The 26,225-nt window shown below is 40.5% G+C and overlaps 1 protein-coding gene across 4 annotated transcripts in view; it reads right to left on the bottom strand.

Annotated features, from left to right (window-relative positions):
* The window catches only part of TRDMT1 (tRNA aspartic acid methyltransferase 1), a 64,237-nt gene extending 39,268 nt beyond the window's left edge, over positions 1 to 24,969 (bottom strand). Inside the window, exon 1 of one of the 4 annotated variants that reach the window (XM_082617059.1) lies at positions 24,876 to 24,969. In XM_082617059.1, coding sequence (XP_082473185.1) covers positions 24,876 to 24,939 — 64 coding nt within the window. In that variant the 5' untranslated portion in view covers positions 24,940 to 24,969. Of the gene's footprint in view, positions 1 to 24,281; positions 24,316 to 24,568; positions 24,592 to 24,875 lie in introns of those variants that run through there. The other 3 variants (XM_082617060.1, XM_082617061.1, XM_082617062.1) reach the window with 3 other exon arrangements.
* Positions 24,970 to 26,225: the final 1,256 nt, after the last annotated feature.

Here is a 26,225-nt window from a genome sequence, read left to right as displayed (position 1 = left end):
CTAACACCCGTCCTTCTCAAACTCTTCCAAAAAACTGCAGAGGAAGGAACACTCCCAAACTCATTCTATGAGGCCACCATCACCCTGATACCAAAACCAGACAAAGGTACTACAAAAAAAAGAAAATTACAGACCAATATCACTGATGAATATAGATGCAAAAATTCTCAACAACATACTAGCAAACAGAATCCAACAACACAGTAAAAGGATCATACCCCATGATCAAGTGGGATTTATCCCAGGGATGCAAGGATTCTTCCATATATGCAAGTCAATCAATGTGATACGCCATATTAACAAATTGAGAACAAAAACAATACGATCATCTCAATAGATGCAGAAAAAGCTTTTGACAAAGTTCAACACACATTTATGATAAAAACTCTCTAGAAAGTGGGCATAGAGGGAACCTACCTCAACATAATAAAGGCCATATATGACAAACCCACAGCAAACATCATTCTCAATGGTGAAAAACTGAAAGCATTTCCTCTAAGATCAGGAACAAGACAAGGACGTCCACTCTCGCCACTATTATTCAACATAGTTTTGGAAGTCCTAGCCATGGCAATCAGAGAAGAAAAAGAAATAAAAGGAATCTAAATTGGAAAAGAAGAAGTAAAACTGTCACTGTTTGCAGATGACATGATACTATACATAGAGAATCCTAAAGATGCTACCAGAAGACTACTAAAGCTAATCAATGAATTTGGTAAAGTTGCAGTATACAAAATTAATGCACAGAAATCTCTTGCATTCCTATACACTAACAATGAAAGAGCAGAAAGAGAAATGAAGGAAACAATCCCATTCACCGTTCCAACAAAAAGAATAAATTACCTAGGAATAAACTTACCTAAGGAGGTAAAAGACCTGTACTCAGAATAGTGTAAGACACTGATGAAAGAAATCAAAGATGATATAAGCAGATGGAGAGATATACTATGTTCTTGGATTGGAAAAATCAATACTGTGCAAATGACTACACTACCCAAAGCAATCTACAGATTCAGTGCAATCCCTATCAAATTACCAATGGTGTTTTTTACAGAATTGGACAAAAAAATTTTAAAATTTGTATGGAGACACAAAGACCCTGAATAGCCAAAGCAATCTTAAGGGAAAAAAACAGAGGTGGAGGAATCAGACTTCCTGACTTCAGACTATACTACAAAGCTACAGTAATCAAGACAGTATAGTACTGGCACAAAAACAGAAATATAGATCAATAGAACAGGATAGAAAGCCCAGAGATAAACTCACACACCTATGGTCAACTAATCTATGACAAAGGAGGCAAGGATATACAATGGAGAAAAGACAGTCTCTTCAATAAGCGGTGCTGTGAAAACTGGACAGCTACATGTCAAAGAATGAAATTAGAACACTCCCTAACACTATACACAAAAATAAACTCAAAATGGATTAAATACCTAAATGTAAGACCAGACACTATAAACCTCTTAGAGGAAAACATAGGAAGAACACTCTTTGAAATAAATCACAGCAAGATCTTTTTTGACCCACCTCCTAGAGCAATGGAAATAAAAACAAAAATAAACAAATGGGACCTAATGAAACTTAAAAGCTTTTGCACAGCAAAGGAAACTATAAACAAGATGAAAAGACAACCTCAGAATGGGAAAAAATATTTGCAAACGAATCAATGGACAGAGGATTAACCTCCAAAATATATAAACAGTTCATGCAGCTTAATATTTTTAAAAAAATCAACCCAATCAAAAAATGGGCAGAAGACCTAAATAGACATTTCTCCAAAGACGACATACAGATGGCCAAGAGGCACATGAAAAGCTGCTCAACATCACTAATTATTAGAGAAATGAAAATCAAAACTACAATGAGGTATCAGCTCACACCAGTTAGAATGGGCATCATCAGAAGATCTACAAACAACAAATGCTGGAGAGGGTGTGGAGAAAAGGGAACCCTCTTGCACTGTTCGTGGGAATGTAAATTGATACAGTCACTGTGGAGAACAGTATGGAGGTTCCTTAAAAAACTAAGATAGAACTACCATATGACCCAGCAATCCCACTACTGGGCATATACCCAGAGAAAACCATAATTCAAAAAGACACACGTACCCAAATGTTCATTGCAGCACTATTTACAATAGCCAGGTCATAGAAGCAACCTAAATGCCCATTGACAGACAAATGGATAAAGAAGATGTGATACATATATACAATGGAATATTACTCAGCCATAAAAAGGAACGAAATTGGATCATTTGTAGAGACGTGGATGGACCTAGAGACTGTCATACAGAGTAAAGTCAGAAAGAGAAAAACAAATATCATATATTAACACATATATGTGGAATCTAGAAAAATGGTACAGAAGAACCAGTTTGCAAGGCAGAAATAGAGACAGATGTAGAGAACAAACATATGGACACCAAGGGGGAAAAGTGGGGGAGGGATGAATTGGGAGATTGGGATTGACATGTATACACTAATGTGCATAAAATAGATAACTAATAAGAACCTGCTGTATACAAAATAAAATAAAATTTTAAAAAAATAATAAAAGGGATAGAGAAAATACCAAAAAAACCCAAAAAACAAAAAAGAAATGTCACTGAAAATACATGCATAATTCCTGCTCTTAAATATGTTTCTTATTAAAGTGAGCAAGAAACACACACACACACACGCACACACACACACACACCCCACATTTGAATAACGGTTATTTTCCTTCTTTTTCTGATCACACCTTCTGGAAAAGTTGAAGGGGAGAACATCTGGTTGGTAGTAGTAACAAGGTACAAATTCACACTCTACCTGCCTTTCCTAACCAAATGCATCAAACAGTTTAATTGCTCATTGATAGCTAAGGTGGGGAAGAAAATCAGTATTTTTAAATGTAAATATAAAATTGACTGGCCTACTTTGAAATAAGTAGCTTTTTTTTCTTCTTTTCCTTCTTTATTTTTTTGTGAACTGTATCTCATATAGGTGAGTAATTCTTGAATTACCTCATTATAATCACATCTGAAACATCTAATCAGATGTTAACACTGACATCTAGTTGTGAAATGGAAGATCAGTTGAATACATCTAATGTCTATTTCTTTTCATTCAAAGTGATAGTTTAATTAAGAAGGAAAGTATTAAGCAAAAACAGACATGCAAGGATTCTGAATTTAAAATAATTACCAAAGTATATTACTTGTTTCTTTTTAAAGAGTCTTGCATTTCAAAAATCACAAAATCGGTTACATTTCTTTACACTAACAATGAAATATCAGAAAGGGAATGTAAAAAAACAGTCCCTTTTAAAATCACACACACACACACATACACATACACACACATACACACACCAAAAAAGAAACAAAAACAAAAAATGAAAAACTTAGGAATAAACCTGACCAAGGAGGTGAAAGACTTATATGCTGAAAACTATAAAACATTAATAAAGGAGACTGAAGATGATACAAAGAAATGGAAAGATATCCCATGCTCTTGGATTGGAAGAATTCATATTGTTGAAATGGCCATACTACCCAAAGCAATCTACAGATTTAATGCAATCCCTATCAAATTACCCATGACATTTTTCACATAACTAGAACAAACAACCCTAAAATTTATATGGAACCAGAATTGCCAAAGCAATCCTGAAGAAAAAGAACAAAGCAAGAGGTATAACCCTCCCAGACTTCAGACAATACCATAAAGCTACGGTAATCAAAATGGCATGGTACTGGCACAAAAACAGACATATGGATCAACGGAACAGAACAGAGAGCCCAGAAGTAAACCCACACACATATGGACAATTAATCTTCGACAAAGGAGTCAAGAATATAATACAATGGGGAAGTCTCTTCAATAAACAGTATTGGGAAAGTTGGACAGCCTCATGTAAATCAATAAAGTTAGAACACACCCTCACACCATACACAAAAATAAACTCAAAATGGCTTAAAGACTTAAACGTTAAGACATGACACCATAAAACTCCTAGAAGAGAACACAGGGAAAACATTCTCTGACATAAATCCTATCAATGTTTTCTTAGGTCAGTCTCCCAAGGCAACAGAAATAAAAGCAAAAATATACCAATGGGACCTAATCAAACTTACAAGCTTTTGCACAGCAAAGTAAACCATAAACAAAATGAACCTAAGACAACCTACAGAATGGGAGAAAATATGTGCAAATGATGCGACTGACAAGGGCTTACTTTCCAAAATATACAAACAGCTCATACAACTCAACAACAGCAACAACAACAAAAAAAAAACAATCAAAAATGGGCAGAACTCAATAGACATTTCATCAAAGAAGACACACAGATGGCCAGTAGGCTCGTGAAAAGATGCTCAACATCACTAATCATTAGAGAAATGCACATCCAAACTACAATGAGGGGTCACCTCACACCAGTCAGAATGACCATCATCAAAAAGTCTACAAACGATAAATGCTGGAGAGGGTGTGGAGAAAAGGGAACCCTCTTGCACTGTTAGTGGGAATGTAAACTGATACAGCCACTATGGAGAACAGTATGAAGGGTCCTCAAAAAACTGAAAATAGAGTTGTCATGTGATCCAGCAATCCCCCTCCTGGGCATATATCTAGACGAAACTATAACTTAAAAAGATACGTGCACCCGTATGTTCACAGCAGCACTATTCAGAACACCCAAGATATAGAAACAATCTAAATGTCCATCAACAGATGACTGGATAAAGAACATGTGATACATATATACAATGGAATACTACTGAGCCATAAAAAAGAACAAAATAATGCCATTTGCAGCAACATGGATGGACATAGAGATTATCATACTAAACGAAGTAAGTATAAAGTATATGTATATGTATGCACATTAAGAAAAAAAGCAAATGTTGACAGGAGCTGTATCTTGATGGTAGAGGTGTGTGCCAGCCAACACTCGTAACTCAATGCATTATTTTATCCCACCAACACAATAGTCAAAAGAATAAAAAACAATAAGAATTAAACTACATTGACATAGTCTTTTAGAGATCAACAAGAATTATCATATGGCCCAAAATATAATGAGTTGAAAGCTACCTATTTAAATACTTAATAGAATTCAAGGGATAGAAATCTGTCTTCTCCATTTTTCTCATGACATTTAAGACCTTCACCTTCAGCTCTTAAATTAAGGGCACAACCATGTTTAAAAACACACTTATCTAAATAGAAACATGTAATCCAGCCTATTACAGGTTTAAACAACAAAGACTATTTTACATAAATTTGCTGCGAGTAAATGAACATCTGTGAATGGTTCATCACTATAAAATGTTGAAACGTTTTTGGTGATGCTTTCTCCTAATTTAAAAGATGACAATTTCTGACATAGTCGTTCTGACAAAGTCAATGAAAAAATGACAAGTGATATAAGCATCAGTACCCTGTACCTAGTTAGTTGTGAATGAAAAAAAAAAGACTTGTAAAAATATAATTATGTTATCAATCATAAAGATCCCTAAGATTAAACTAGAAACGTCTCTCCTGCCATTGAGCTCCTCTTTACTTTATAGTAAACCCTCCTTGAAAGCTTATACTGTATTTTTCATCATTATAAACTTTATGAAGTTTTAAACCCTATCCTGAATTTCTGCTATAGGCACTTCTAAATGAAGAATTAAGTTTCACAATTCTGCACTAGCCCAGAAAGTACAGGCTGGTCCTAAGACCTCAAAGGAAAATGCACTTCAATTACTTCATTCCTCATTTTCCTCCTCCATACTCCTCCTGGCTAGTATATGCAAACCTTCTTCCACTAAGCCACATAGTAGTCAACAAATATTAGCTATCATTGTTTTTTTTAAATCAAGGCTGTCACAGGCACACCCCACAGAGATCTTTTACTCAAAGTGTGTGTGTGTGTGCACACACGTGTGCGTCTGTTCACGTGTCCCGAGAAAGAACGATTTAGAATATGGATATCTAACTAGTTAGCTCTTTCTCTGCCTGTGTTTGAGTTTTAGCTCCACCATTTCCAACTGTGTGACTCAGACAAGTTCCTTGACCTCCTTATGCCTCAGTGTCTTTACCTGTAAAACAGAGATAATAAAGTACCTACGTCACAGTCTTCTGAGGATTAAATTAATTAATACCTATGAAGCTCTTACATCTGTGCTGGCCATATAGTAATCACTAAGTAAACATCTGCTATTATTATTATCAAAAGTAAGAATATCAAATGCTAAGAAAAACCAGGTGTGATAGGAATTCTCATTACAGATATGAACATCAATTGAGGATTCAATGTTTTAGGAGTAGTTTGACAGTATGTATCCAAAGTGTTAAAAATTGCTTTGGACTTACCAATTTTATCTTTGGGCACATATCCTAAGATATGGCAGGCAGAATATTGACCCCTCAAAGATGTCCACATCCTAATCCCTGAAGTCTGGGAAATGTTACCTTACATGGCAATGGGGACTTTGCAGATATGACTAAGGATCTTATTTTTTTTTTTTTTTTTTTTTTTTTTGCGGTATGCGGGCCTCTCACTGTTGTGGCCTCCCCCGTTGCGGAGCACAGGCTCCGGATGCGCAGGCCCAGCGGCCATGGCTCACGGGCCCAGCCGCTCCGCGGCATATGGGATCCTCCCAGACCGGGGCACGAACCCGTATCCCCTGCATCGGCAGGCGGACTCTCAACCACTGCGCCACCAGGGAGGCCCGACTAAGGATCTTATTAAAAAGAGGAGATTATCCTGGCTTAAGATGACAGGCCCAATGTAATCACAAGAAGGATGGAGGAGGGTTAGAGTCAGAGAAGGAGATGAGATGAGGGAAGCAGAGGTCAGAGAGAAAGATTCGAAGATGCTACACTTCTGGCTTTGAAGATGCAGGAAGGGGTCATAAGCCACCTGTAGGGTGACCTAAAGACACTGGAGAAGGCCAGGAAACAGATTCTCTCCTATGGCCTCCAGAAGGAACCAGCCCTGGTGACACCTTGACTTTAAGACATCTGACCTCCAGAACTGTAAGATAATATATTTGTGTTGCTTTAAGCCACTAAGTTTATGGTAAATTGTTATAGCAGCAATAGAAAACTAATATATAAGGCAATACAGAGATGTAGAGAAAAGATTCACATAAAGTATAAATGTTATTTTATTTATAATAGTGAAAATTACAAGGAACCTAATTGTGGAAATTCCATAAAATGGAATGTCACGGGCTTCCCTGGTGGCGCAGTGGTTGAGAGTCCGCCTGCCGATGCAGGGGACACGGGTTCGTGCCCCGATCCCGGAAGATCCCACATGCCGCGGAGCGGCTGGGCCCGCGAGCCATGGCCGCGGAGCCTGTGTGTCCAGAGCCTGTGCTCCGCAACGGGAGAGGCCACAGCAGTGAGAGGCCCGCGTACAGCAAAAAAAAAAAAAAAAAAAAAAAAAAAATGGAATGTCACACAACCATTAAAAACCAAGTTTACAAAAATACATTTAATGGCAAGGAAAAATTCAAGATATTCTAAGTGAGAAAATAAAGCTATAATTTAATGTTCCTGGACACATGCAGAATGCAGACTGAAAACATATCATCTAAATCCTCAGCAGGGTTTATCCCTGCATGAACATCACATATGATTTTTATTTTTAAATTTTCTTCTTCATTTCTGTAGCATCAGTACTTGCGCAGACCATAATTTTTGGAGGAAAGAATACGGCATGTCTATATGTATCCCCATCACACAGCACAGTAACCGACACAGAAACCAGTCAATAATTATGTCCTGAATGAATAAATGAGTATGTTTTCAGTATTTCCCAACATTTAATAAATGTATTATAGATACAGTTAAACATAAAAAGAGCACTAAATTTAAAAATGATTTTTTGGGCTTCCCTGGTGGCACGGTGGTTGAGAGTCCGCCTGCCAATGCAGGGGCCATGGGTTCGTGCCCCGGTCCGGGAGGATCCCATGTGCCGCGGAGCGGCTGGGCCCGTGAGCCATGGCTGCTTAGCCTGTGCGTCCGGAGCCTGTGCTCCGCAATGGGAGAGGCCGCAGCGGTGAGAGGCCCACATACCGCCAAAAACAAAAACAAAAACACAAAAAAATGATTTTTCTGGGGGGGGGCCATACCATGTGGCATGTGGGATCTTAGTTCCCCTACCAGGGGTCGAACCCGTGCCCCCTCCATTGGGAGCCCAGAGTCTTAACCACCAGACCACCAGGGAAGTCCCCCAAAATGATATTTTTAAAATATTCAACTTCACTAGTAATCAAAAAATTAAAATAACAATTTCACCTAGTAAATTCTATAGTCTTAAATACTATATTGGCATATCTATGGTCACACAAACACTATGAGATTTAACTGGTATGTCCTTTTAAAAAGGAACTTGACAATATCATCGATCTTTAAAATGCTCATACCCTATAACTTATTCACTCATTCAACAAATATTAATTGAGCATCTGCTCTGTGCAAGCACTATTCTTGATGCCAGGGATACAACAGTGAACAAAACAGAACAAAACAAACAAATCCTTACACAGACAAAACACAATTCCGACACAAAACATCCCAGCCTTATACAGCCTGCGTTTTAGAAGGAGAGGCAATTCAAAATGTAAACAAGTAAAACAGATAGTACGACGGGCAGTAATTAGCGTTGAGGGTAAAAGTCAAACAGAAAGGGGTACGGGGAGGCAGGGCAGAGGGTGCAGTGTTGGATGCTGGCCAGGGAAGCCCTGGGAAGATGCCATTAGAGTAAACACGAAGGACTAGGCGTGAGTCTGTGTGGGGAGCAGCATCCCAGGCAAGGAGCGGCAAGTGCAACCCCACTTGGCACTCGTGGGACAGCAAGACCACCATCCCCACTCCACTCCCGGGAGCTCATGCTGAGAGCAGGACAATGGGCATCCTCCCCGGCCTATTTCTGTGTCCACACTCATCCACATTACACACACACACATACTGTACGTATGTGCCCAAATATAAGACAACTAGCATAAAAGCCAGTTGCCCATTTTCCACTTGAGAATATCCAAAATTAGATGTACAGCCATTTCCATTATATAGACAATGAAAGGAAATGACTTCATATTACATAATTTATTAATTTCGTTATATAAACATATTTTAAATAACAGTCTTATTATGTTCATTTAGAAATATTACTTTTTCCACTCAAATTTCATGAAACAATTTTATTCTATATGCATCTTTGAAATTATGGTCTTTATCATCCATAAAGCCACTTTTCAAGTTATCTAACACAGTTTTCAAAAGCACATCAACTTTTGTTCAGAGTGACTTAAGATCTAGCATTTTTTGAATTCATGCATGATAATGTCACTGGAAATTTATGCCAACCACAAATACCCATTAGCTATTTGTGATCTCCACAAAGTAACCCTGTACTGTATTGCTTTGTAATGTAATTTCTAGAAGGTTTGTTTACAATGATATCTAATACCTGTAATGGTAAGGTCATCATCCCAAAAATTATCTCTAAATTCAGCTGTATGATTTTTCATCAACTCCATCAAGTGGCCTCAACAAGCATCCTAAACTGGTATTAAGTTTTTTCAGGCTAATGTAACTTATCCAAGCAGCATTTTATTACTTTGCTGTTCAAAATACAGTAGTTGAGGAATATGAAGATCCTTCATGAGAATTAAAATATAAGGCCATATCCTCTTTTTGGAGTACTATAACTTTTGGGGGAAAAATGAATACATTGCATTGAAGAACTTATGACAAATATGTCTTTAGGGCATATGTATATACGTTTGGGTTTTGGTTTTGTTTTTATTTTAAATAATGAAATCACAAGCCCTTTGATGTTACAATCATGGGAGAAATGCAAAAGAATCTTGTATTAGAAACAGACCTCTGAATTTTAAGTATGTTTCCCTAGCCAAATACTGAAATGCCAACCCACAAAAAAATCTGTAAAATTATAGATTCACATCTTTTCCCCTCAAGCATGGTCACCACATTCTGACAGTTCAAAATTAACTGAAGGAAATCTCATTGGATGGAGAGTAAAGCAGAGATAAATGATCAGTAGTAAGCAAAAATCAACAAACTTTTTTTTTTTTAACAATCAATTCAGCAAATAATAACCACAAAAGTAAAATGAGGTCACAAAAATAAAATGCCTTCTGAAGAAACAGAGAAATTACTCTGGAACTTTATTACCATCTGAATCTCAGGGATTTTAGGGAAAAAATTTAAATAAGGTAAAATTACTTATTTAGTATCTCTTATTTGATCTATTAAAGTTCGAAGTACTTCTAACTAGAATTGTGTAACTGTAAAGCCTTTGAATTACGGATTCTTTTTGGACCGAAATTCACCTATAATTAAGGAACATGCCATAGTCTATGAGGGTCGTTTATGTGCTAAAAGGCTCTGGCATTTGTTGCTTAAATTAAGTCTCATTCACTGAGTACAAAGGGATTATTAAATTCGCTATTAAGTTTGAACAAAAATCATTAATAGATGCTGAAGAACTATTATGATTAACTCTCTAATAGAGTTGTTTTACTTTTTTTTTTTTTTTGCGGTACACGGGCCTCTCACTTTTGTGGCCTCTCCCGTTGCGGAGCACAGGCTCCGGACGCGCAGGCTCAGCGGCCATGGCTCACGGGCCCAGCCGCTCTGCAGCATGTGGGATCTTCCCGGACTGGGGCACGAATCCGTGTCCCCTGCATTGGCAGGCAGACTCTCAACCACTGCGCCACCAGGGAAGCCCTAGAGTTGTTTTACTTTAGTCCAAGGTTTTTTGCTAGGTTTGTGGTAATTAAAAGTCCCAGCATGAAAATAACTAGTGGATAAAAGTAAAAGCAACTATTGATCCAGGTAAACTAATGGTATTTATAGTATTTTTTAAATCTCAACATACAATCTACCTATTTTCCAAAACTGAGATGTATGCTGTTGGGGTTTTTTTTAGCTTTTAGGCAGGATGAAAGCTGATTGGCACTATCTCTGAAGAGCACGTTTTAGAAATATTCCTGATAATTTTCCAAGGGCAAAGCAAAAAGCCAACAGAAATCTTAAGAAGGCTCTAGACACCAACAAATACCAAATTCTACATGTAACATTAAACTCATACACCTTTATGATAATAATCATTCTGTAATCACTTATAGATTTGCTGTCATACAAATCAACCTCTTCCTTTCAACTTTCCTTTAATACTCTTCCTTTCAACTTTGCATAAAAAGAGGTAATATTTCCTGTCAACTTTCCATACAAAGAGGTAACATTTCTTGACAGGAATAAAAGGATAAAAATAAAACACTTGAACTTCATTATTTTTACCATATCTCATTATTAATACACGATTAAAATTCTACATTGAGTTAAAACCAACTTATTCTCAATAGACGTGATTATTATGAGAAATGTTTTATCATGTGGTACAGAAAAAAATCTCTATTATCTATTAAAATTTCACATATAATCATGCATACAAAAACCTTTCATGATTCTACTTGTTTGGCCACTCTCCAACACACACACACACACACACACACACACACACACATATACATTTGTTCTGTGTCCTGCATAACACCTATTATCCCTCAAAACACTACCCATGGACCAACTTTGGGAAATGCTGACTTAGCTCATCCAAAAAAAAAACAGAGAGAGACCTTTATGATTCAGACTTAATAACTAAGCTTAAGCTTGTCACAGTATAATGGTGTCTACTTCAAGCTATACATATTTCATAGCAAACATGGCCCCTGTTCATTTATTCATTCATTCAACAAATATGCATAAGTGATGTTCTAGACTAAATCTATCCTACTATGGAACTTATATTCTAGTGTGGGAGCAAACAACAAATAAATAAGTATGTAAGTATGTATTATGCCTAACAATGGAAAGTACTATGGGAAAAAATTAAGCAGAGTTAAGCCAGACAGTGTGGGAGAAGGAACTGGTTCAATTTTTATATATGTTGGTTAGAGAATGTCTCACTAGCAGCAACCTGAAGAAAACGAGGGAGCAGGTCTGGCAGATATGAGAGAACTTTCTAGAACAGAAGGAAGAGATACTGCAAAGGTCCAGAGATGGGAGCATGCTTGTATTGTAGGAGAAACAGCAAAGAGACTGGTATTAGGGACTGAATGTTTATGTCCCCTGAAAATCCATGTGTTGAAACTTTACCTCCCAATGTGATGGTATTAGGAGATGGGGCCTTTGGGAGGTCGTCAGAATTAGGAGTAGGTGAATGAGGGTGGAGCCCTCACGAACAGGATTAGTGCCCTTAAAAAGTCATGAGAGAGCTCGCTTCCCCTCTGTTCCCCGCCAAGTGAGGACATGATGAGAAGGCGGCACTCTGCAACCTGGAAGAGGGCCCTCACCAGAATTCAACCATGCTGCCACCAAGATCTTCAACTTCCCAGCCTTCAGAACTGTGAGAAATTAATTTCCGTTGTTTATGAACCACCCAGTCTCTGGTACTCTGTTAGAGCAGCTCAGACTGACTCAGCCGGCGGGCAAGCCTGCAATGGAGTGAGCGGGGAGAGGCGCAGGGGATGCGGGCAAAGAGAACGGGGCTGGCTCCAGATCAAGGAGGCCTGTGGGTTAAGGACTCTGGCTTTTACTGAGTGAAACGAGACATCCCTCAGAAGTTTTAATCAGAGGAGTGACTTCTGTGACATATCTCTGAAGGATCACGCTGACCACTGTGTTGAAAATAAACTAGAGGTGATAGAGCAGAAGGAAGGAGACCAGTAAAAAGGCGAATGCAATAATTGTCAGGTTTCCTGAAAAAGAACCCAAGGCAAAGTTTGGCTTCAAATGCTTTTTCTGGGAGGTAAAACCCCAAAGTAGCAAAAGTGAAGGTAGTGAGGAAGGGAAGGAGGGAAAGCAAACAAAAGGCAGTGCTTTACTAAATCAGTCACAGCTTCACAAGAAAGCCCCGCCAACTGCGCTCTCAGAAGGCCTGGGTAAGACAGGCTGTCCTGGGGGAGGGACGCAGCACAGGGGACAGAAGCCCTGCAGTGAAGACGCAACGTGGTCTGAGCAGCACTTCCCATGCGCCCATCTGCACTCGGGCGGGGACACAGGTGGGGGAGGAAGGGGAGGCGGTGCCTCTGCTGAGCCCTCCCTCAGCCTTTCTCTTTGTGGTCCAGGAACAGTACTCCTGTGTCCCCTCTAGTCGCACACTCCGACCACACTCACAACACTTCTGACACAAGATGTGAGTTTTTTCCCTACACGAAGCAGTTCTCTGTGACACCAGCTGGATGCCCACAGCTCACGTCAATTCTGACAGTATCTGCCTGAAGATAGCTTCAGACCCCACCAGTTCCGGGCTCAGCCCCACAAGACCGCCCCAACTTCAGACACCAGTTTCAGATAGGAAATGCCCCGGTTAACCACAACTTCTATCCAACTTAACTACAAATCAGAGGTTCCCATGACCCCACTCCTTGGATTTGATCATTTCTAGAACATCTCACAAAACTCAGGGAAACACTTACTTAACGTTTACCAGTTTATTATATAATAAAGGATATTTTAAAGGATACGGGTGATAAACAGCCAGATGAAGAGATACGTAGGGCAAGTTCTGGAAGGGTCCCGAGTGCAGGAGCTTCTGTTCTCACGGATTGGAGTGCACAGGCCTCCCAGCACATGGATACCTTCACCAACCCAGAAGTCTACAAACCCTATACATTTAGGATTTTTATGGAAGCTTTATCATGTAAAGATGATCAGTCATTGATCATCTCCAGCCCCGTTCTCTTTCCCAGAGGATGGGGGTAGGACTGAAAGTTCCAAGCTTCTAATTATCACTTGATCTTTCTGGTGACCAGTTCCCATTCTGAAGTCATCCAGGAGCCCAACAAGAGCCATCTCATTAGTACAAAAGACATTCCTGTCACCCAGGGAATTCTAAGAGATTTAGGAGCTCTGTGTCAGGAACCAGAGTCAAAGACCAAATATTAGAACAAAAGATGCCCCTAGTGCTCTCATCACTTAGGAAATTACAAGGGTTTTAGGAACGAGGGGTGTGTGTGTGTGGGGTGTGTGTGTGTGTGTGTGTGTGTGTGTGTGTGTGTGTATTTTTCCCCCTATTGTTTCACACGTATGACTCTCCCTTCCTCTCCACTTAGAGTCATGGTATCCAACCCCTCCAGACAGCTGCTGGAGCACCTAGACCCCAGGTCCACAGCCTGGTGCTTCATCTGAGTGCAGACACCGCAGAGAAAGTGAGCATCCTGAGGGCGAGAGCCAAGCCTCGACCCCCTGGCAGTGTTACGGGATGAAGCAAGAGCAGGAGCATCGGGGGCGACACTGAACACGCAGCTCAGGGCCCAGGAGACCGATGAAACAGGACAGAGATGAGGTGGCAGAGGTGAAGACGGAGAGAAAGGATGGAATTATAAATACGGCTTGAAGGTGGAGCCTATGGCATTCGCTGATGTGAGTGAAGGAGAAGACACAGAGATGACTCCAAGACCTAGGGCTGGGCCCCTGGAAGAAGGGGGACGTCTGTCGCTGGGGAAGGCCGCAAGGGGAGCACGTTTGGGAGGAGTCAGGAGAACAGGAGCTCAGTTTTGCACATCTTTAGAACAAAACAGGGATAACGGGAACACTAACAAATCCCGCCGCGCAGAAAAACTACAGAGAAGCTTACTTTAGACTTAGTCAAAGCTGTTGATATAATCAGACAGCCCTAGCCCTCCTCACGCATCAGCTTGCTGCCTGCCGGCACCTCCCCCCACAGCTCCATTGGTGTCCTTTTGTTGCCCATCAGGCATTTCCCAAGACAGCTGAGGAACGCTATTACACAGGATGCTAACTGTGCTCCCCTCTCTCGCTAAAAAAAAAAAAAAAAAAAAAAAGCGTACCCTGCCCATATGCATGAGAAAGTGCTGTTTTAAGCCAAGCAGTGTCTTTTTTGCAGGGCTTCTCAACATCTGGGATACATTAATGCATCCTGAGAATGATTCAAGGGCCAAAGTCATGTGAAGTTTTCTGAACTTACTTAACCACCAAGGCACACCGATTAATTCCTCAGAAGACTGTTGCATAGGATATCAGCCAGGAAGTGGCAACTAATCCAAGAACTCATTTTAATACTTATTTCACTTGGCTTGTATTATCTGATCAGTCCTTGAGATCCCCTCCTCTCTATTTTCATGGCACAATGTTCTCTTGGTTCTACTTCTTGTTCTCTAATTTTCCTGCTCAGTTTCTCTCCTTGAATACTACAGTAAGCCCCCTACATACAAATCCTCAAGTTGCGAACTTTCAAACATGTGAATGTGCATTCGCATGTCCAATCACATAAGTTAGTTCACGTGTCTGGCGTACACTGTCACGTGAGTGCATCTTCTATAAGTGGTTGTGCTTTTGTGTACTTTACTGTACCGTACTGCATAGAGTACAGTAGTACAGTATCTTTATTTCAAGCCCAAGATGTCCAGAAGCAAGCGTAAAAGCAGAGGTGATGTAGCTGGTACTGCTAGGAAGCGCCAAGCGATAACAATGGAAACTGTACTGTAAGATTAAAAATGTTTTCTTTATCTTTTATGTTTGTTCTCTATGTATTATTTGTGTGAAAAGTATTATAAACCTATTACAGTACTATATAGCCGATTGTGTTAGGTGGGTACCTAGGCTAACTTTGTCGGACTTACGAACATGCTCTAGGAACCGAACTCGTTCGTATGTAGGGGACTTACTGTATTTATCTACCTAGCCACAAAAAAACATCACCCTCGGTGTTCCATCTTGTTGGTCCTCTTCTCTGTACACTCGCATAGAGAGAGAAATAAATCCCCATCTCCAGTCCTCTCTCCCTCAGCCCAAAATGCACAATTTCCATGGGTCCCAAGGAAAACTCAAACTCTGTAACTCTAAAATGGAGCCTATTATTTCTCCCCTACGTTGACTGTACCATCTGTTAAATCATCCAAGTCAGAAATCTGGGTACCTGACATCCCAAACACTACCAGGTTTTGCTGCCTTTCAGATCCTGTATATCTTGTGAGTAAAAGTCTTCTCCATTTATTGGCTCTGCCTACATTCATCATCTCTCAACAATCACCTCCTAACTGACCACCTTGCCTCTAATCTCCTCACCCCTCCTGCGGTCATAGGGTAAAATTTCTAGAACATAACCCCAACAGGTTCATCAACCTTCCTTCACTAATCAGACTTAGAAGATAAAAATCCAAGCACTTTATCAGGTTATACACGGCATTCCATGATTTGGTAACTTGTAAACACCTTCTACAGTCTTGGAGCATTTATATTGCAATAATATCTTAATACTTGTATGTATCCACATAGACCATGCTATTTCATGCCTGTGTGTCTGTACAAAATTCTCCTTTTGTCTGGTACATACTTTCCCTTTTTTACTCTCTGGAAAACTCCCAATCATCCTTCAAAATCCTGCTTGGTAAAAATATCATAACAAAATTGAACCACAAATGCCAATTATAAAAAAGAATATACCAATGAAAACATAAACAAGCCACAAAATTAATACAAATAACAAGCATATGAAAATGTTCAACTTCCTAAGTAACATCATCAGTACTATTTATATATTATGTACCAGAAACTATACTAGCTCTATGTATACACTGTTTCATTAAATCCTAACAAGCCTATAAAGTTAGTATTGTTATCCCAATTTTATCAATAAGGGAATCCAACACAACTAAGAGAATTAATGTGGGAATAAGAAAAGGAACTAAGATTTACTGAGTACCCACATTATTTTTCATTCATCAACTGTTTCATTTTACATTCATAATACCCTATGAGGAGGTATTATATCTGGGCACCTGGGCCCAGAAAGTTGAATAATTTTCCAATATTTAGACAGCTAGTATGTGGCAGACATTAATTTTATCACTCAGAGAAACACACGGAGTATTTCAGAAAACACGGGACAGATGCCACGAAAATGAACATGAAGTGGATCCAGGCTAGGAAACCTGGTAGAGAAGGTAAGCTTTCTAGGGAATCAGCAGGGCAAAACGGAATGGTCCACCCTCTTCAGTGCCCTTCTCTTTTACGCTTCATTTTCATTCCATATCATCTATAGTAGCTGTAAACAATTCTTTCCTTCACCAACTTATTCCTGTATAATTCAAATCTAGTCTGAAAGCTCTTTGACAACTTCAAATATTTAATAATCAGTTTCTTCTGAAGGCCATTTGTAATAACATATAATAACTTTCTATAACTTTATGATTTTTGATAATAGTTGCCCATATTTACTGAGCACTTACTATGTTCCAAGCACTAGGTACTGCTTTATTTTTATTCATTCATAATCTTCACAATTCCCCTTTGAAGTAGGTGTTATTATTAGCCTCTTTTATAGAAGAGGACACTGAGGCACAGAAAGTTCCATTTTTCCCCAAGGCCACACAGCTAGAAAGTCCTTCTGACAACAGAACTGTGCTCCTAGTAAGAGACCTTTTTCCTTGAGCCTCTCCTACATAAACACTGTCCACTGTTACTCTCCCATGGAGCTAAATAACAATGACTTAAGACCAAGCTGCTGTAAAAACAAGGCATCCTATTTCAAATTACTGGACACTACCAAATGATTGTCAGAAAGAGTTTAAGTATCAAATGATTTGCAAAATTTTTGAAAACTATAATGCCTGAAGGATTCCTAAAAGCAGTTGGCAAAGTTAATGTAAAATGGGAGGCATTTACTGCTGTTTCTTCCAAGTGAGTGGTTTCTATTCACTCTAAACTCCTCCCCTATCCTATCTTTTTGCTCTCTCAGTGGACTTCTTAGTTGACTTCTCTAACTGGCTGATTTGGGAAGAATAAAGTGGCCAGGGCTGCTCAGCACCCCCGTCCTCTTGGGAATGCGCTACCCACAGGGAACACAAATTCTGCCTGCTTCTCCAGCTGTGCCCGGAAGGTAAGCTGCCGACTCCTCTGGTTGAACATGAGCTGACCCACTTGGCCTTCTCACTAAGCTACACGCTCCAACTCAGCCTTTATTCGTAATAAAAATCACATAGATTTTGATTTCCTATTTGCCTTACTCTTCTGTTTTGTTTCTCTTTTTGTTCAGAATTAAGAAAAGGGGTACTATTTATTGAGCTCCCTAAAAAAAACCCAATAGATAGGTCCTAACACAGAGTAAATTGGTCATCTATTCATTAACATGGGAGAAGTAATTTGATGTGTGGAATACAGTACCGTAAGTCCCCTACATACGAACGAGTTCCATTCCGAGAGCACATTCGTAAGTCTAATTTGTTAATAAGTCCAGCAAAGTTAGCCTAGGTACCCACCTAACACAATCAGCCATATGGTACCGTACTGTAATAGGTTTATAATACTTTTCACACAAATAATACATAACAAACAAACACAAAAAATAAAGAAAACATTTTTAATCTTACAGTACAGTTCCCACTGTTATCGCTTGGCGCTTCTTAGCGGTCGGTACCAGCTACAACACCGCTGCTTTTACGCTTGCTTCCACACTTGCTTCCGGAGATCCTGGGCTCGAAATAAAGATACTGCACTACTGTACTCTATACAGTAAAGTACACAAAAGCACAACCACTTGTAGAGGATGCACACACGTGACAATGGACGCCAGAGACGTGAACTAACTTACCTGACTGGACATGTGAACGCAAGCTTGCACCTTTGCAGGTTGGTAGGTAGGGGACTTACTGTAATAAATACTCTGCAGTGAAGTGTGCATTCATTTTTCATCACACAAAAGAAAGGTAATTCTGTCATCCAATGGGAAGTTGGGATGCTCCTCTTTGAATACAAAAAAATCATTCTACATATTTCTTCCTTGTATTTCAAGTTCAGAGGAAAAACAATCTAATAACTCCCATAGATACCAAACAACAAATGATACATATTTTTAAACGGGACACATTTTTGCCTTGCTTTACTTTAAATCTGACAATAAGTCATACAAGGATAACTGTGGGAAAACAGGCATAAACAGGACATTTTTACAACCTCAAAGGATAAATGTAAAAGAAAAAAAGTTAAGCAGTTCAGATTTCAGCCCCTTACAACTGGTGTTTCAAAACTACCCCTGGTGACATTCAGATCTACATCTAATCCTAATGTACTTATCCCATGCAGTTATAAGCACACCAAATCACAAAGCAGTTTGGTAGAATTCCAAGTTGGAATATAAGTCATTGAGAAATAAAGACAAAAGAGATTCAGAAAATGAATAACTATGACAGGCCTATCCTTTTAACGAAAATATTAAGGCTGGGTAATTCTTACTAAATATGAATAAGTATTATGTGGCTAAAACTGAAAACACCTTGAAAGACCTTTCAAAATTATTTGGGAGGGCAAGATGTTTTGCTTTTAAGGCTGTCCCAATAGTTGACTAGATATATAATAGTAATCAGCTAGAGCTTTCCTTTATTCACCACCTTAAACCACATTTTACTCTTTCTCTGATATTATATTTTATGAGAAAAGCAGATTCTTATTTGCTAACCATTCATATTTGCAGGTGTCCTTGCAGGTTCCACTGCTATTTAACTCATGAAACTACTACTTCCACTACTTTCTGAAAAATGTTTTCACTTGGAAGATTCTCTAGCCAAAACTCTACAGGCTATGCAGGCATAAATAATATCAAAGTGGTAATAAGTGGTTCCTGTACAGGGGCAAATATGTATTAAACAATGCAATGACATTTACTATGCTTGTGGCCATCTAGAATCTTTGCCTACGTTTCCTGTTGTTCAAAATTTTGCCACTTTACGAGTCCCTTCTTCCAAAAACTGAAGCCAGAACTCACTCTCCCAGCTTCCTTAGTCTGGAAATGGGATCTAATGGCCACCAACCAACTGCATTCTCACATGACTTCAATTCAGAGATAGCAAAGCAAGAAAGCAAATGAGAAAACTCATCTTTTTTGGTAAGAGAGGTGGTAAAGATGCCCCCTTCAGGGCAAACGTGTGACAGCACTTCTCACCTCCAGTCCCCAGCAGTACTGGTGGAAGCTGTGATGCCAGTATGAGGACTCGTGGGGCCGGTGCCCGGAATGTGGTTCGAGTGGTGCCCCCATTCTCTTGACCTTGTTTGTTGGGTGTCCTGTAAATTCTGTGGGCTTCCAAATGCCCTTTAAAATTTTCTTTTCTGCCGATGTTAGCTAGCGAGTGGATTCTGTGGTTTGCAACTATGAATTATGTATCATACAAAAATTTGGACTAAGCAAACTATGGTTTTACCAACGTGACGGTAGAGTGAATACCAATTCAATAATAAACTCAATAGTCTGCTACAGAGAACCTGTCACAAGTGTGCTTCTGTGCTAGACGTGGAGCAGAAACAAAGAAAAAGACCACAGGACGAGGACTAAGTTAACATATGGACATGCAGATATAAAATAAAGCGAAAAGAAACTTAGTAGATACAGAAGCATCTATGTAGTTACTGCAACAATACAATAGCATATTGCATATAAAGCTAAGGATGAAAAATGTTTATTTATGTATTAAAATGTCCATTGGGTTTGAAGAAAATCTGTCATGCTGCCAAAGAAATTAAATATACCTTTTATAACTACTAGAATTCAGTTATGTGAGAGAAAATATTTATAAATCATATACCTCATAAAAGATCAATATCCAGAATACATACAGAACTCATACAACAGAACAATAAAAAAGACCCAATTCCAAAATGAGCAAAGGACTTAGACATTTCTCCAAAGAAGATACACAAATGGCAAATAAGCACATGAAAAAATGTTCAACTTCCTTAGTTATTAGGGAAAATGGAAATCAAAACCACAATGGGGGGGTTCCCTGGTGGCACAGTGGTTGAGAGTCCGCCTGCTGATGCAGGGGACACGGGTTCGTGCCCCGGTCCGGGAGGATCCCACATGCCGCAGAGCGGCTGGGCCCGTGAGCCATGGCCGCTGGGCCTGCGCGTCCGGAGCCTGTGCTCCGCAACGGGAGAGGCCACAGCAGTGAGAGGCCCGCGTACCACAAAAACAACAAAAAAAAACAAAAAAAAAAACACAATGGGACATTTTTTCACACCCATTAGGATCACTATTATCAAAAAAAATTAGAAACAGGGAATAACAAGTCAAGAATGTGGAAATAAAGGAATTGGAACCGTCATATATTGCCCTTGGGAATATAAAATTGTGCAGCCACTGAAGAAGACAATTTAGTGGTTCTTCAAAAAGTTAAACGCAGAGTTACCATATGATCCAACAATTCTACTCCTCGGTATGTATTCAAAAGAACTAAAATCAGGGACTCAGATACATACATATAAACCAGTGTTCACAGCAGTATTATTCATAATAGCCAACGGGTGGAAACAACCCATGGGCCCATCAACAGATGAATGGATAAGCAAAATATGGTATATGCATATAAGGGAAAATTATTCAACCATAAACAGGAATGAAGTACTGATACATACGACAACATGGATGAACCTTGGAAACATCACACTAAGTGAAATGAGCCAGACACAAAAGGACAAATATTGTATAATTGCACTTATATAAGGTACCCAGTAAAGACAAATTAGTAGAGACAAAGAAGAATAGTGGTTACCGGGGGCTGGGGGAGAGGAGATGGGGAGCTGTTATTTAGAGTATAGAGTTTCCGTTTGGGGTGATGAAAAAGTTCTGGAAATAGACAATAGTGATGATTGTACAACAATGTGAATGTAGTACTTAAGCTACCGAATACACTTAAAAATGGTTAAAATGGCACAGTTTGTTATGTATATTTTACTGCAGAAAAAATTCAGTCATAAACCTTATCTAGAAATTTGCCAAAGTTTAAATTCAGTATTATTCCTGTTGGCTGCTTCTTATTATTTAAGATATAGATTCAATTAGTGGATCTAACTAGAAAAATGGCAACATAGATAGCATGGTTAAGAGGTCGGGTTAAGAGACCTAGGTTACAGGGACTTCCCTGGTGGTCCAGTGGTTAAGACTCTGGCTTCAACTAAGATCCCACATGCCACGTGGGCAAAAAATTAAAAAACTTTTTTTAATTAAAAAAAAAAAGAGAGAGACCTACATTATAATACTGGCTCTACCATTAACTAGCTTATTACATACTTAAAACGGGGCCTGACATAATTGTTGCAGTTCATCGGCATTGTTACTAGTTTGTATTATTATATAAAAAAAACCCATGGAAAACAGCAATGCATTTTATTACAGAAAAATTTTAAACTTTGGCACATCAAATAAATGAACATTGGGGCTTCCCTGGTGGCGCAGTGGTTGGGAGTCCGCCTGCCGATGCAGGGGACGCGGGTTCTTGCCCCGGTCCGGGAAGATCCCACATGCCGCGGAGCGGCTGGGCCCGTGAGCCATGGCCGCTGAGCCTGCGCGTCCGGAGACTGTGCTCCGCAGCGGGAGAGGCCACAACAGTGAGAGGCCCGCGTACCGCAAAATAAATAAATAAATAAATAAATAAATAGATGAACATTGGAAGAGAAGCGTGCGGGGTGATTAAGACGCAATATTCCTAATACGTACGTAGACCTCAAACCAAAGGATGAGAGAGCGTCCAGGTAGAGAGGCTGCAGGGAGGCTACTCTGGGTCACAGGGTCAGTCCAGGCAGGCTCCTCTGAACGAAGCCATGGAAGGTGAGATGCAGGTGCAGTGGCAAAGTTTACGGTTAAAGCACTCCGGGTGGAGACAACAGCAAAAGCCAAGGCCAGAACATAACAGGAACGTTGAGAGTTTGAGAAACACAGAGAAAGAAGACCTGCAAGCCTGGGAAAGAGAAGCAGGGGAGAGATCAGGTTGAAGAGGTGGACAGAAGCCAGATCTCACAGGCCTACTAAGAAGAGGGGGCTGTGATTCGAACCTCAGAGGGAGACCACTGAAGCAGAGTGACACGATCCAGCTTACTGGGTAAGAGATCACTTTGTTGCTATGTGGAGAAAGGATGGAGGAGGAAAGCAGAGTGGAAGCAGCTGGGAAGGAAGCTGGGGAGCAGCTGGGAAACTAGTTTTAATCATTTAAGTGAAAGATGATATAGCTGAGATTTGGGAAGGTAGCAGTAGTACTAGAAATATGTGCACAAATTCAGGTTGCATTGGCCAGTACGAGGGAAAATATCTAACTATTTCATTAGCCCCCAAAAGATGCAGATTAAAATTACACAATTTCCCCTATGAAATTCACAAAGGTTAAAAATGGATAATACAAACCCTGAGGAATATGTAGTTTGAGGAGGCACTCAGAAACCTCTGAGAAGCAATTTGCTACGTTATCAAAAGTCTTTAAAAATTCTCATAATTTTTGAGTTAGTACCTAGCACACAGTCTTTTATTAATTAATTTGACTTCTAGAAAACACACTAAAAAGAAAAATCAAGGTTTATGCTGAATAATTAATTGCTGCACATTTATAATTGCAAAAAAAAAATGGGGGGAAATATCTAACATTCAACACTTAAGGAGTAGCTGAATTACAGCTTGTGATAAAGCACTACGTAACCGTTAAAATCATGTTCATCAAGGGGTTTCAAGATATGGAGAAAATGCTGACATTATACAATCCTAGAAAATTACCTAAGAGAGCAAATAATGTTAAAGTTTTGTTTTGTTTTCCTGCTGGTAAATTTTGGTATGCGAACTGAACATAGAGGGCCATCAAATAATTGGTAGGCAATAAAAATTTAATAATCACTAACCTCTTCTAGAATCAAAACTCAATACATATGCTCAGAAAATGTATGTGCTGAACTCATTACATACTGTCCGAATCTTACAGTATTGGTCTCTTGTTATCTTTGGTACTAAAAAAAAGGAAGCAGGGAAGTTTCAGTTTTGCGGTTGTCATAGTAATTTAAGAATAAACATGTGCGGTCCAAATCTATTTGTCACTTTATACCTCCAGTGCCTAGCACAGTACCTGGAACATAAGAGGAGCTCAATAAATATTTTTGAGTGAATACCACTGAAAATAAACCTTACAGCTCCAACTTAGGACCAAAGAAACCTAAAAACCTCAACATGGAAAAGGTACATAAAATCGTGACAATACTTTATAATATTATGAGTGGTTACAAGGTAGGTACCAGGCATTATTAAAGGTTTTACCCACTTTTTCTTTAATCCTCATAATTCTCCATCTCTGGATTACTTTTCAAGTTGTAAAACTAGGAAACAGGCTCAAAAATGTTAAGGTCACACTGCAACTAAGTTTGAACTCAGGGCTTCTGGCGCCTAAATGTAACCAGACATGAAGTAACAAGACAATATGTTTCTTTTCAATGATCAGAACTGACCGGGATTTTCCTCCAGGCTTCCCCTACAGTTCTGCTGAGTGTTCACTAACTTCTACGTGGCTCTGTAGTTATCCCTTTGAAGATTCATCCCTTACAGTCAGAACCCAGCCCAGCGACCTCCCCTCCCCCGCTGTGACCTCCTCGAGGATGAAGGACCGAGTTTCCACGCCGCTGGGGACAGCCATACCGAATTGGGGATTGGCACAGGGCAGGGGGCTCACCCCTCCCCCTTTGGCGGTACCGTTTTGGTTTGACTTTACAGCCAAGCCTTGAGGATCAGGACTCACAAACTGGGTCCTGGTAGGTGCCCCGCCCGCCCTTCGGACCAGGCTCGAGGCGGGAGGAAGGGAGTCTCCGCCAGTAGGGGCGGCTAGGGCGCCGAGCCGACGGTTTCTATGACAACCGAGCAACTCCCCCGCCCATACACACACACACACACAAACACACACACACAAACACACACACACACACACACACACACACAGTTTCCCCTGCAGTCTCCGCCCCTAGTGCCTCGCCGCTCCGCCCCTCCCAGGAGCCCGAACTCTGACCACCAACAACGCGCGAGGGAGGAGGCGCCCTGTGCCCTCTTACCTCTCAGCGCCTGGTGCATACCCCCAATGCCGCTGTACAGCTCCAGGACCCGCAGGGGCTCCATCCCCACGCCGCCACCACCGCCGCCGCCGCCGCCGCCTCCGCCTCGGAGCTAGGCCTGCCGGTCCCGTGGCTCCTCCTTCCCCCCGGCAGCGCCGCTCCCTCGCCTTTGGTTCCGCCGCTTTTCAGTACCGCCCCCCCCCCGCCCCCTCCTCCTAAAAGCTCAGGCTCACGGCTTCACAGGACAGCGCGGGGCCCGGGGCTGGCAGAGGTTAGCAGGTGGACAAAGGGCAGAAAGCACCAAGGCCTCCCAAGTGAATGGCAGCCACTCCTTGGCCTGGTTTACGCTCCATCTTCCTTTTAAGGTGTATTCAGGAGCCTTGGGAGGGAAGAAGAAAATCCGGGGCTCAGTAGAGGGGCAAAATCTGCCTTTGCCTCAAAGGAGATAACACGGGTTAGAATCCAGAAAAACTTATTTTTCAGGCATGCTGCTTTTCCGTCCCTTGGAAGCCTAAAGCGTCCAAACCTTTCTTCCATTAGCCTTGAGCACGTACCACGTGCCTGGTGTTGGGCCCTAGCTTGAGTGATGGAGATAAATCAGCCTCTCGCCCAGAGAAGGTGCCAGAGTTACAAGTGCAGAAGTCAGCACACGTGCCCCAGAGATCCGGTGTGAGCTAACACAGAGGACGCCTGCTTAATTGTTAGCGAGGTTCATTCTGTTTTAGCTTGGAAAATACCCCCAAGATTGGATATGCTGTTCATAGAACTATTTAAGTTACCAAATGCAAGTTCACATGCCTGACGCACAGTGAGGCCAAATGATACTGAAACGTCTGAGCTGGGAGCAGAGAAAGGTTTATTGCAGGGTGAATCAAGAATAGGTAGCTCGTGCTCAAAAACCCAGAACTCTCCAAAGGATTGTAGCAAAGCCTTTGTAAGGGCCAGGTGAGGGAGGTTTGTCCCAGGGTATGTGATCAGCTCGTGCACAGTTCTCTGATTGGTTGATGGTGACCAATCCTTAGGCGCCAGAAGGTCTGGAGCTAATGCTCTTGATCATCAAGTAGTTAATTTCTTCCATTTGGTAGTGGTTTTAGCATCTGAAAAACTCAGGAAATATGCATCAGATACAAATTATCTAGGTACTTCAGAGAGGAACTAAAGCAGAAGCTATGGGGGAGGGCGTCTGTCCCAGGAAGGCCCCATAGTGTCCTGCTCAGTTACAGTTACGGCCCTCCAAGTGCTAGGGCCTTGCTTCTCCAAGATGATAGAAGCTGGATTACAAACTAAGGAAACGTGGTCACACCCAGGAGAAATGGTTTCATTGTGAACTGTTGTTCTATTGTTCCCGTG

Source organism: Mesoplodon mirus, assembly GCF_964341445.2.
Source record: "Mesoplodon mirus genome assembly, chromosome: 4".
Taxonomy (NCBI): Eukaryota; Metazoa; Chordata; class Mammalia; order Artiodactyla; family Ziphiidae; genus Mesoplodon; species Mesoplodon mirus.
This window is presented reverse-complemented; position numbering and strand designations above follow the sequence as displayed.